Genomic DNA, 13,669 nt, shown 5'->3' on the forward strand with positions numbered 1-13,669 from the left:
AAGATACCTGAACATATAAATGGGATGAAAAATTGGTACAACGTAGGAATCCTCCAGTATTACATCATCTGCTCAATATTTGGAAGAAGATTCATGTAGAAAGGAATAAAACAAATTACCAACTACCAAAACTAATACTGATGCAAAATCAGCTAATCCCTTTTACAATAGATAACCTTTCCTTTAGAGAATGGGAGAAAAAAGGGATCAAAAAAATAGAAAATTGCTTTTCGGGAAATAAATTATTATCCTTTGAACAAATGAAGGATAAATATAATATAACTCACGATACAATGTTGGCATACCACCAACTGAAATCCTACTTGAAGGACAAATTGGGAAGCAGTCTGAGGTTACCAGAGGGAAGTAATTTTGAATATGTGATTACAGACACAATGATAATCAAAAAATTTGTAACAAACATGTATATTAAACTACAAAAAAAGGAGAATGAGGAAACAAATGGTAAAATTAAACAAAAATGGGAACAAGATCTAAACATAAAGATAAAGAAGGAAACTATGAGAAACTCCAGAACTATGAGAAATACAATAAATACGAGGTTATGTATGATACAATATAACTGGATACACAGGCTATACATTACACCTCAAAAGTTAAATAAATGGGACCCAACAGTATCTGACAGATGTTTTCGCTGTAAAAAGGAAATGGGAACAACAATTCATGCAATCTGGACATGTGAGAAAGTGAAAAAATTTTGGGAAGATCTAAACCAGATATTAAATAAAATCACAAAAAGCAATATATCAAAAAACCCAGAGATCTTCCTCCGAAGCAACATAAAAAACAAAGAATTTGGACTTGATTTGGATGGTGCACAAAAAAGATTTGTTATGATAGCCCTAGCTGTAGCAAAAAAATGTATTATGTCAGCCTGGAAATTAGAAGATAACTTGAGAATACAACAATGGTATATAGAAATGAATAAATGTATTCCATTAGAAAAAATAACAAATAATTTAAGAAATAATATTACAATATTTGAACAAATATGGGAGCCATACATGAAACATAATAGAGAAAACCTACCGGGGACATTTACCACCTAAAATGACAGAAGGAGAAGAGAATGAAAAGAACTGACTCAGTGGAATTTCTTGTTTGTTTTTATTGAGTGACAACATTGTTTGACGGGTTTAATGTATCCTATTTTCTGAACTTTAAATGAATGGGAGGGGAGGTAGGGAGGGAGGGAGGGGAGGGGGGAGGGGGGGAGAAAACGACACTGTATATGTTCGAGAGGGAAAATGTATGTATCTTGATCAATGTGGTTTATAGTGTGAAAAAAAATAAAAAAAAATAAATCTTTGTCATACCATGAATTTAATAATTTGTTATCCAGATTCATAGGCAGCATAATGGCATTTTTAATGATATACGGGCCTTTTCTTTCCAATACACTCATTTATTTCTTGCCATATTCTAATCATATGTATTATCATAGGGTATTTTTGTTATTAACTTATGGCCAAGTTAATCTACCATACATGCATCCTATATGCCTAATCTTCTGGATAAACCACATTGGTGCATGAAGATTGAAGAAAGATGTCATGGTATCAAGAAAAGTAGATTAGTGAAGTCTGAGCCAATTTCTTCACCCAAGCAGAGAGTGAATTCTCCAGAAGGGTGTGAAGATTTGATTACATTCAAAACTCAGATTAATATATTCAAGGATAATAAATGATTCATGGGAAATGTAAAGATTGAGTGGCAGAGCAGGTCTGAGAGACTGAATAGCCTACTCCTGCTTTTGTTGAAATTGAACAATTCTTAGTGTGAAAGCATTCAAAAAGCATTTCTTTGTCCTGCAGGCCAGGCAGAATTCCCTTGATTTTTGATTCTAAAGATAATTCTCATCATCAGTCACCTTCATTGTTTCAAGAATCCTGTTTGATCAGTAAATACACAAAGCTGGAGAAACTCAGCAGGTCAAATAGTGTCCTTGATGTAGCAAAGATAACCAATGTTTCAGGCTCAAGATGTGATTCATTCAAACTAACTGGAGCGAGGTTCTACAGCTCGTCCACCAGCCCAGGGCTGCTGCAGTCTTGCTTTTGTTCCAGATCCATCAAACTACATTCCCCAGAAGGCAAAGCGCGAGGATCCGACGCGCAGGCCGAAGTCACAATCACAGACGTTCCTTGCTCATTCGTCGCGTGATTGGTCGGTTTGAATGATTCCTCCGCGTCGATGGGAGAGGAGCGCGAGCATCGGCCCTACTTCCACGCAAGCGCGAGTCGCCACATAAAAGAGCCGTTGTCGACGCGCGGTCACGTGAGGCTTTTTGTCCCTCCCTCCCCCCCCCCCCGGTTAGAGCGTGTGCAGCGTGAGGAGGCGAGTGAACGAGGCGGCTGAAGGTAACCGGGAGCTGCGTGGCCTCGGCCCCTAGCCGGACAGACCCAGCGCATCGACTGGAGTGCGCCACTCACCGGTTGAGTCGGATGGTTTGTCGTTGGCCCCGTCGCCCCCCCCCCACCCTGCATGTCCCCACAACATGAAGTGCGTCACCGACGGCCTTGGCCTAGTCAGGCGCCAGCTGGCGGGCTGAGGTGGGGGGGGAAGAATGGGGTCCTGGGCAAGGGAAGCGTCGGTGACGAATTGATCCGAGATCCATCTGGATGTCGGCGCGGCCTGAGTCCGGTTCCCCTCCCCCCTCACGGCGTCGCTGCGTGAGGCGGTCGCATTAAAAATGGCGGCGGCGAGGCTGGAGGCGCTGGTGGGCGGTCCTGGGGGCCTGGCTCCTCCTCCAAAGCCGCGCACTTCCGCCCCCTTGGAGCTTCGAGGTTCCTTCCCTCAGCTCTACTCCCCCCGATGTCTTCGCGTCGTCCATTTCCCCCCCCCCATGTCTTCGCGTCGTCCGTCCCCCCCCCCCCGATGTCTTCGCGTCGTCCGTCCCCCCCCCCCGATGTCTTCGCGTCGTCCGTCCCCCCCCCCGATGTCTTCGCGTCGTCCGTCCCCCCCCCCCGATGTCTTCGCGTCGTCCGTTTCCCCCCCCCCTATGTCTTCACGTCTCCCACCCCCATGTCTTCACGCTGCCTGCCCCTAAACAAGAAGCTCTCCCTAAACCTTTTCCCTTTCACTCTTAACCATTGTCCTCTGCTTTGTATCAGTGGAAAAAGCTCATCTACATTTAATCTGTTCATCCCCCTCATGATTTTAAATACCTCTATCAAATCTCTCCTCATTCTTCTACTCTTCAGGGAATGAAGTCATAATCTATTTAACCTTATAACTCAGTTTCTGGAATCTGGGCAATTTCCTTGTAAATCTTTTCTGCACTCTTTCTATCTCATTGATGTATTTCCTGTAGTTGGGTAATCAAAACTGCACACAATACTCCAAATTTCACCTTACTAATGTCTTGTACAACTTTACCATAACATCTTTGATTTATGAAGGCCAATATGCCAAATCTCTCTTTACAATCCTATCTCGCTGTGAACGGCAAGGTACTTGAATGAATGTATCTGTTCCCCCAGGTCCCTCTGTTCTTCACTACGTATGTCCTTTCTTGGTTTTTCCTTTCAAAATGCAACACTTCACACTTTTCTGTATTAAATTCTTTCTTCCCATTTTTCTATCTGGTCCAGATCCTTCTGCAAGCTTTGAAAACCTTCTTCATTGTCCACAATTCCTCCAATCTTAATGACATCTTCATACTTGTTAATCCAATTTACCACATCCATATCATTTATATTGATGACAAACAATGGTCCAAGCACCAATCCCTGAGGAACATCACTAGTCATAGGCCTCCAGTCTAAGAAGTTATCATCCACCACTACTCTGGCTTCTCCCATCCATCAATTGTCAAATCCAGTTCACTACCTTCCTGACTAACTTTCCATATGCTACCTTGTCAAAGGCCTTACTGAAGTCCATGTAGATAACATTCACAGGCTTTCAACTACTTTCTTGGTAAACTCCTTGAAAAACTACATGATTGGTTAAACACAACCTACAATGCATAAAGTCATGTTGACCATCCATTATCAGTCCTTAATCAGTTTCCAGTGGTTCTGATCTTGGAAATAGTTTGTTATCAAGAGATGCAAAGCAAAAGTAGCAAAATTAAAGGCATTGTGAAAAAGGATTGTTCTTTAAAATGGTAATACACAATGTATATTTGTTGATTAGGAAAATAATTATGCATACATTTTTTAAGCATTGGGTGAAACTATGAAAAATCATATTTTTAGCATTTGATTTTATATGCTGGTTAAATGCCAAATATTTTAATAAACCAACAGAAGTACATCAGAGAACATTGTTTACATTTTAAGTCCATTCATTGGACAGGATTTGTAACAGATGTTTTTTTCTGCTTTGTTTGCTTGAAATACTCATTGATAGAACAGAGATCAATACAGCACCTTTACCGCTTGTTGTGCTGACCCATATAATTCCTCCTTTTTTAAAAAAATTACCAGAATGTCCCAACCCCATAACCCTCTATTTTGCTCAATGTTTCTAAATGACCCTAATGTTTCAGCCTCATCACCAACCCTGGCAAGGAATTCCAGGCACCCACAATTCTGTTAATTTTTTTAAAAACCCTGATGCCTCTCCTAAACCTCCCTCCCTTAACTTTGTAAATATGTCCTCTGGTTTGCTGATCCTGCCTTGGGAAACAGGTGCTGACTATCCACCCTATCTATGCCTCTCATAATCTTGTAGACCTCTATCAAGTCCTCTCATCCTTCTACGCTTCAAAGAAAAAAGTCCCAGCTCTGCTAACCTTGCCTCATAAGACTTGTTTCCTTATCCAGACAACAACCTGGTAAATCTCTACACCCTATCCATAGCTTCCACATCCTTCCTAGAATGAGGTAACCAGAACGGAACACAATATTCTAAGTATGGTCTTACCAGATCAGACTGTACTTTTCAAAATCCTCATAGATCCATCCTATCCTTAAGAATCCTCTTCATTAGTTTGCACAGCAGTGACATAAGACTCACTGATCTATAATTCCCAGGATTCTCCCTATCCCCTTTTTTTAAACAAGGGGACTACATTTACCATTCTCCAATCCTCGGGCACCTCCCCTGCAGCCAAAGAGGATTCAAAGATCATAGCTACTCTTCCCACAGCAGCCTGGGGTATATTGCACCCAGCCCCAGGGACTTATTTTTAAGAAGGTGCAGCACTTCCTTAATTTCCACATTGTCCAACACACAGGCCTGTTCAATTTTAACCTCGCCGAGATCAAGGTCCTTTACTCCTGTGAATACAGACGCAAAGTGTTCAGAGCTATACAATTACAATGCTGAGGACATCTGCCATGTAATCAAACCGTGTCCTGTCTAAACGTTCACAGATTTTATGGTGATCTGAACTCCTTTCCAACCTGTCAAAGCTGATTGTCAGAAATTAAATTTAAATTTTGAAGGCTCGACTGAAAAGACACTGGTAGATTCTGAATCTGGTTTAATTTTTAAACAAAAATGCTAATCTGCCTGATAGTGGAAGGTAGAAATGAAATGGAGAAGTACTGTTTGGATTTGTACCTTGCAAGAAAAGGTGGTTGTCATTATTGGAGGCCACTCCTTAGTGTTATTGTGCGATATGGTTGAGTAATTCTATACATATTTCCAGCTTGTGATCATTTGGCCCATTGTGCCCACTGAACATTTTGTGATCTTTTAAGATCTTCCATGCAGCATGCTTGTATAAATGCTAAAGAATTTGTTTTTTTTTAATTCTACTTATTAGCTATTGAGTTCCAGGTATCTTCTAAATCTTGAATGTTGAATGAAAGTGATTAAATTCTTATTGGAGGTTATTGTGTCATGGATATTAATTAGCAAGCCCAAATGTCCAGATTCTGATAGATACATGTTCTGGCTGTATCATAAGAAATGAAATCAAACAAATTATCAAATATTTGACTTGTATGTGACCTCACAATCGAGGTTTGATTCTACCACCTTATTTAGCTAATAGGTTCCAAGTATCTTCCACTTTCTGGTTGAAAATTTATTTCCATTTCTCTTTTAATTAAATTACAATAATTATTTTGAAATCCTTACCCTTGTCTTGGCTGAGGTCCATCCATCTGAAACTGTTCTGTCCATTGTGAGGACTCAAGTGGAATGTTTGTTATTTTTCTGTCTTGATATCCTTGGTGAATTGGGTACATCTGTTACTGTATGTGCTTGTTTTTGATGGTTACAGTTCAATATTTGATCCTGTGTGCATGTATTTTGTATAGTAAATGGACTGTTTCAAGGAAGAATGATTGGAATGTTAGTGATGCCACCAAATGAGTTGGAAGTAGGGTAGAGGGTTGGGAGGATGGAATCCAAAAAAAAAGAGTTGAAAGGTGAACAATATATTGTAGTTACTCAATTTTTTTTTTATTTTACCTCTGAAAAATTGAAACTTTTCTTTTGCTTGCATGTTTCAATTCCACAATAACAAAGAAGTTTACTACAGGTATCATGTTATTGATGTACCTGATCTGTGGATTGAGTGTTAAAAATTTGTGTCTTGGTAAGATCCGCTAAATTGGTGTGTGAACAATCCATGTTGAAATACTGGGAGTCCATTCACACTGGACCATGAAATCCCAGTATCGCAGAGTTAAGGGGGGGGCCAACCTCCAGAGATGATGTCCTGAGCGACGCACAGTATTACATATGCACAGGGTAGTGAAATCATAGTGGGAATAAAGCACATAAATGCACGATTTATGAAAGAGCGAGGGGAAAAACAATTTAATAAAATGTGGGGGGAAACAACGTGCACAATTTAATAAGACATACATGTACAATGTACAAAAGAGCATGGGCTTCAGGCTGTTCAAATTGAGGACAAAGCACTCACAATCTGGCATTTTTGCTTGAGCTTTGAAAAAACTGAGCTAAAAGAAGTGAAATAGCAAAATACAGTATTTAAAGCCATTTGTTATTGCCAATACTGCTGTGTAAGGAACTGTGGTGAGCCTCTGTCTTTCCTGATGCTGTGTTGGGAACTTAGCCTTTAGCAATGAATCTCCCTGTGCTTTAGCATGGACAGGTTGCCTATGAAAATTATTTTTTTGGAAAGTGGTGTTGCCAATCAATGATGAGATCATTGCTGGGGAGAAGCTGCCTGAATTTCATGGGTTACCAAGCTCTCTGGATCCTTCAGTGTGTCAGCTCTTCAGTTGGAACAGTGCTTTCTGTGACCTCCAGTAGGAGGTGATACTCAATTAAATGATGGTTCAGCCTGCAAAGCTGAAATAATTTTAAATAGTGATATTATTGAGATGAAGGAAATGATGCCAGTTAAATCTTCTGGGAATAAAACTTGTGAAATTGCAGAAGGGAGCTGGTTTGGAGTAAGTGAGGAGACTAGTATAATTTAGTGCAGAAATTAATGGAACTAAAATACGATAATTTCCCTGGTCACTGACAATCTGCATACTAGGTGTTTGGAGATGATGGCTTTGTAGAAATTGGGTGTACAAGTTGCTATATTCCTACGTTGCAATACTCAAAATGCTGTAGAAACTCGGCAGGTCACCCAGCATCTAAAGCAAAGGGATATAACCAATGTTTTGGGCCTTAGCCCTTCATCAAGGTATAATTAAAAAGCAGGAAGTTTGGGGTGATGTGGGAAAGAAGCCAGAGAGGGACGTTAACAGGCAAGTCATCAGTGGACATGGGTGGGAGAGCAGGATAAAAAAGATGATGTAATTTGAGATGGGGTGGCTCTCTGAATGTAGAGGAAGGGGGTGGGGAGCCTGAGGAAAGGAGACCGGGATAGAGAAAGAAGAAAGGGAAAGGTTTAATGGAAACTGGAGGTTGATATTAATATCATCTGGATGGAGTACTCGATGGAATGTTAGGTGTTGTTCCTCCAGTGTGGCAGTGCATGAGGCCATGGACAGGCGTGTCAGTGTCGAAATAAGGCATGAAATTAAAATGGTTGGCCACTGGGAGGACCCTGTTATTTCAATGGACAGAGTGAAGGTGCTCAACAAAACAATCTCCCAGTTTGATTTGAAAATTACAAACATTTGAAATTGTACATCAAATTTAATACATACTTGAATGGAAACTTTATTCAACTTTGTTAAAGTTGGCCTCTGTTGCAGTTGCTGTTAAAGGTATGTGGACATTGAAACTATTATGTACAAACTTTGAAAGAAAAGTGAGCAGAGAAAATGTAAATCTTGATCTCCCAAGAATTGAAACTTGTTTTAACATTTACTCCTGTTTTATTGTGAGTATAATTATTGCTTGAAACAGCTGCATTGCTGATTGGTTTGGTTATCCACTCATTTGTACCCTTGCAAGTAAAACTGCTACATACGTTGCATCCGTAATAAATGAATAAAGGGAATTATTGATACATTAGATAAGAATTCATGACCACTTAATTGCTTCTGAATTTTGAGAATGTATTGTTGAGGAAAACAGTTATAATCTTCATGTCCAAAGAATAGTTACTGTAATTTTGGCTGGCTGGCAGCTCAAGCTTTTGCAATTGAGGAAGTGTGTTTTGGTAGGAATGGGTGCTATTGTTTGGGACATTTTAATTTGTAACTGCAGAATGTGATCCTGGGTCTATCTTTGTTTGTGCTTTGTTTTCCCCATAGCTAAATCCCTTGACCTGGTATACTGTAGTTTGTAATAAATTCTTTACTATGAAAAGATTGTGCATGCAAAACATCTTTGACCAAGAGCAAAATTGCATCTCCAACTGCCAATAGACAAAACCCTGGTATATTTGAAGTGGTAGACAACAAAACTTGTTGTCAAAACTACATTTTGACAAGTTCCTAAAATCTGCTCGTCTGTAAGAGCAATTATGGAGATGGTACTTGAGCTGAAAAGCTTCAAAGCTTAGCCTTTTGTTGTTTTACTGTATTATATTTTCCTATATATTAATGGTTCAGTTCATCCAAACTATCTTGGAAAATTTGTATTCTGTTTCCTCTATTTAATCTAATGCTTTAATTGTTTTAAATTTTCAGCCTTTTCACATTGGCAATCCGCTAAATTGGCATGTGAACAATCCGTGTTGAAATACTGGGAGTCCATTCACACTGGACCATGAAATCCCGGGTCTGTGTGCCCTTTAACATTAAATATCCAGTATCGCAGAGTTAAGGGGGGGGCCAATCTCCAGAGATGATGTCCTGAGCGACACACAGTATTACATATGCGCAGGGTAGTGAAATCATAGTGGGAATAAAGCACATAAATGCACAATTTATGAAAGAGCGTGGGGAAAAACAATTTAATAAAATGTGGGGGGAAACAACGTGCACAATTTAATAAGACATACATGGACAATGTACAAAAGAGCATGGGCTTCAGGCTGTTCAAATTGAGGACAAAGCACTCACAATCTGGCAGACAGTGTCAAATCTAGGTTCATGCGCCAACAGGTGACCCTCTCATATAACGGGCTGTCCTTCATGGTGCCTGTTACGTGTTTGGAGATTTCCTCCTTGGCCCTTATCGAGAGGAGCTCCTGCAGCTCCCGGTCTCCGCAGTAGGCCATCATTATCACAACACTAATAATAAAACAGCACTAAAACTAATATCGACATTAAAAAAAACTTTGAAATATAACTACACTAGCACTACATGTGTCATGTCAATACTACAGTAGCACCTACACTAAAAACCTTTGAAAACAGAACACTAGTCTTAACTACACTGAAACGCTGACCTTCCCTCCAAAATGTTTTCCGCCAGACTCGTGCGCGCTTTCAGGCAATAATGTCACTAAAGCTACCCAGCATAGCGGGTGGCCCGTTTACATTGGAGCTAAGTCAAAACAGCTAGGCTCTGATACAACCTTGGTTGGTGGTCAATTTATACCCCCCCCCCCCCCCCACTGGGTTTGGAATGTTCACACTGCCAGATGAACTGCTTCAACCCATGTTCAACTGCTAGTGTGAAGGGGGCTAGTAACTGTTTAAGCATGACTTAATGGGGGAAGATGCTTATTATCCTGTTTGATCATAGATACGAGGAGTTGCATCTATGCTTTGAAGTGGGGTTGAAAGAATCATCTGAGGAACTTGAAAAGCTTCGTAAAACCTTGAAGGGGACCAAATAAACTGCTCACGGGGCCAAGAGCACCTGAGGAGAAAGAGCACGTGGAGACTAAAATCACAATGGTGAGTGTTACAGAGTTCACCTGCCTTTTGTGATACATAGCTGTATTGAAAAATTTGGTTTATTTCATTTGGGAAAACCAGTTAATTTTCATTTTTGCAAAATTATATTGATTGCCACTATTATGCCCAACATAGGCTACGTTCATTCACTTCAAAGATGTTTCTGGTGGCCTTTTTCGCCCCACATAAACTAGAGGTCATTTTTCCCTATTCAGAGCTAAAGCTGCTCTTGATTTTATCATTCATTTAATTTAAATGGATTATTGTATACTGCACATTCATATAATTGTGTTGCCCAGATTTATTGCTTCCATGGCATTTTAATATTTTGCATTCTAAAAAGATTACTTAACTGATTTCAACACTACCTCTTCAGCTGTACAGCTGGCAATCTTGTGTTTGAAAGGAGACAAATGTTAAAATTTACCGTGTTTTTTTGTATTTGTAGAGTCACTTATACACCATGTCCATGCTGATCTTGCCCATTTGTCTCCATTGGGATCCAGTACACCTTGTCTGTTTAAATGCCTCTTAAGCATCTCCTCTGACAAAACATTTTAAATGTTTAAAAAAAAACTTTAACCTTCAATCCCTTTAAAACTCCATCCTCTTACCTACTTCACATACCCTCACTCCTACCACAGAGAGGAAGAAAAGGTTTTTTAACTATCTACAGCAGAATGAAAAGATGTTGGAGAAACTGCAGGTCATGCAGTATCCATAGGAAATAAAAGGCCTAAGCTTTTTAAATATCTACACTGTCTTATTCATAAATTTGTATCTCTTTCAAGTCACCCCTCGGCCTCCATGGCTTCAGGAAAAACTAGCTTGTCCAATCTTTTTCATAAGTGTCCAATCCAAGCAATATCCTGGTGAATCTCCACTACATTTTCCCCAGTGCAATCATATTTTCTACAGCATGGCCACCAGGAATGTGCTCATTGCTCCAAATACAGCCTGCTTTGTGATACCTCGACTCAGTGTATGCATTCCAAATGATGTCTTCATCTGTGGGATTATCAGGGAAATGTGGGCTTGGGCCCAAAGGTCCCTCTGTTCTTCAACATTCTTGTATGCCACCGTTTACTGTACATGTTCTGCTTCATTTTGACTTGCCAAAATGCATTCCCTTGCACTTGGATTAACTTCCATCTAGCAGTTCCCTGCTCTATGTTCCAACTGATTTTTAGCCTGCTGCAGTCTTGGGCAACACACCTTTCTTTGCACAACTTTGTCAGTTTTGATGTCATCTGCAGACTTGCTAATCGTTCATGTATAATCATAAGGAAGAAGTGTCACAGCACAGTTGTAGTGCACTGCCAGTCACCAGATTGCCAATGATAAAAATGTCCTTCTTTCACTCCCCTTTGCCTCCTGTCACTAAGCTAATTTGAATTCAATTAGCCAACTTGCTTTGGATGCCATGTTCATTTAACTTCTCAAACAGCCATGTTTCATACGATGCAGGCTATTTTGGCTCCTAATTGGATTTAAATGAAGAAGCAAGGTTTCCTCTTTGAAAGTGGCATTGGGACTCAATGAGGGCTAGAATTAACATTTTACAGTTAAACTTAATCTGTTGTCCCATTGTTTGGGAATCCTAATGGGGTGGCATTTCTGGATTTGGGACCAGCATTCCATTTTTAAATTCATTTTGATTTCATGCTTGTATAAGTAGCAGAAGAATGAGCTTGACTTTTATTCAAAAATAAACCTTAATGCAGTACATCGTGTATATGATGTTGTAGCATCATAAGTTTTGAAGTTTAGGTCAATGTAGGCCATAGTACATGGGGGCAGAAATATGATTCGGCCCATACAGTCTCCCCTGCCATTTAATCATGAGACTGATTCATTTTACCACTCAGCCCCACTGTCTGGCCCCATAACCTTTGATGCCCAAGCTAGTCAAGAACTGATCAATCTCTGTCTTAAATGCACCCAAATACCTGACCTCCACAACTGCCTGTAGCAACAATCCAGATTTACCATCCTCTGAAGAAATTCCTATGCATCTCTTTTCTAAGTGGACGCCTTTCAATCCTGATGTTGTGCCCTCTTCTTGTAGACTCTCCCACTATTGGATACAACCTTTCTACATCTACTCTGTCCTTAAGTACAGACCAAGAGTAAAAGGTTATCATACACTCCTTATGTGATAACCCTTTCATGACTGGAATCATCCTTGTGAATCTTCTCTGAACGGTCTCCAACATCAGCACCTACTTTCTTAAAAGTGGAGCCCAAAATTGCTCACAGTACTCCAACTGAGTTTTCACCATTACCTTATAAAGCACAACATTACATCCCTGTTCTTTTTAAATGGAGACGTACTACATGATAACAGGTTCAAAGGTCCCTTTTATTGTCCTGTAATAATACATTAAAAGTGTCCTATATTGAGATATACTTCAACTTGCGACTGCCATAAGGCAAACAGAGTTGCCCTGAACATTGTCTGGTGGCCATAACAATAGGAGAAAGAGAAGCAAAAGAGAGTCCCTTCAGAGATGCTGAGTGTCTGGATTCACCACCAGCGCTCCTGCAGCCACACAGAGTCCAGTTCAACCCCTCGCAATCAGAGCTCCAAATCCAAACCTCTGATATGATAATGAAGCCCTCAGTGCCCTCTCGAATTCTGGTTCCAATATAATCTTTAAATTGAGCCAGTCTCCAGCAGTTTTCAATCTGAATGGGTCCTTCAACTGCAATTCACCCACAGCCTGTGTGAGACCAGTGTGGTTAAAGACAAATTTTGTCTTTTTTTGACATAGGGTTGAAGCTTGTAGAATAAAAATGGTAGTGAGGATTTAAAAATGGAGCTATTTAATAGGAAGCAATGATATTTTTTTTTACGCAAAAAAGAGAAGGTCTACAGTGGCCCTTTCCAAAGGCTAAATTTTACTCTGTGTTCCTTGGAGTTTAGAAGAATGATAACGCAAGTGAAGTTCACAAGATCTTCAAGGATTGACAGGGTAGATGTTGAGCTGCTCTAACAAATGTGAGAATTTCAAAAACCAGACAATTACAAGATAAGGGTGTGTCACTAAAAATTGCACTGCACAGAAATTGATTTTGAGACTAATAAATCTCTGGAATTCCCTTTCCTGGAGTTGGAGGCAAGGTCACAAAAAATTTAAGATAGCAATTAATATTTGAACAATTGAAGGCTATGGGAAATGGGTGCAGAAGATGAGTTGAGGCCAGTGAAGCCAGCTATGGACTCGTTAAATGCCAGAAAAGGTTTGAGGGACCTGATAATTTCCTCCAACTTTCTTATCCTGTTTCCCAGGTGACAGGGCTGGAATTGCTTTTCTTGTGCAAGTGTCCAGAAGTGATGAACCTCCAAGCATATTGAACTAGAGAAGGTGCAGACTGACATTTTTTTTGTTGATTTTCATTTTGTTTGTGGTCCTAGTGCTAGGTAAGGAAAAAAACTGCTCAAATTCTCTTTGATTGCAGTGCTCAAAAGGTAAAACGTATCTATTTGAAAATGTTATCAGAGATGAATGGCTGTG

The 13,669-nt window shown here is 40.0% G+C and overlaps 1 protein-coding gene across 8 annotated transcripts in view; it reads left to right on the forward strand.

Moving 5' to 3' along the window:
• The first annotated feature begins 2,239 nt into the window (after positions 1 to 2,239).
• The window catches only part of ilf3b (interleukin enhancer binding factor 3b), a 70,111-nt gene continuing 58,681 nt past the window's right edge, over positions 2,240 to 13,669 (forward strand). For 4 of the 8 annotated variants that reach the window (XM_069927522.1, XM_069927528.1, XM_069927527.1 and 1 more), the window contains exons 1-2: positions 2,295 to 2,384; positions 9,997 to 10,151. In XM_069927522.1, the coding sequence (XP_069783623.1) occupies positions 10,149 to 10,151 (3 nt within the window). In that variant the 5' untranslated portion in view covers positions 2,295 to 2,384; positions 9,997 to 10,148. Of the gene's footprint in view, positions 2,472 to 9,996; positions 10,152 to 13,669 lie in introns of all 8 variants that reach the window. The other 4 variants (XM_069927526.1, XM_069927524.1, XM_069927523.1 and 1 more) reach the window with 4 other exon arrangements.

Source organism: Narcine bancroftii, chromosome 3 (assembly GCF_036971445.1).
Source record: "Narcine bancroftii isolate sNarBan1 chromosome 3, sNarBan1.hap1, whole genome shotgun sequence".
Lineage (NCBI taxonomy): Eukaryota > Metazoa > Chordata > Chondrichthyes > Torpediniformes > Narcinidae > Narcine > Narcine bancroftii.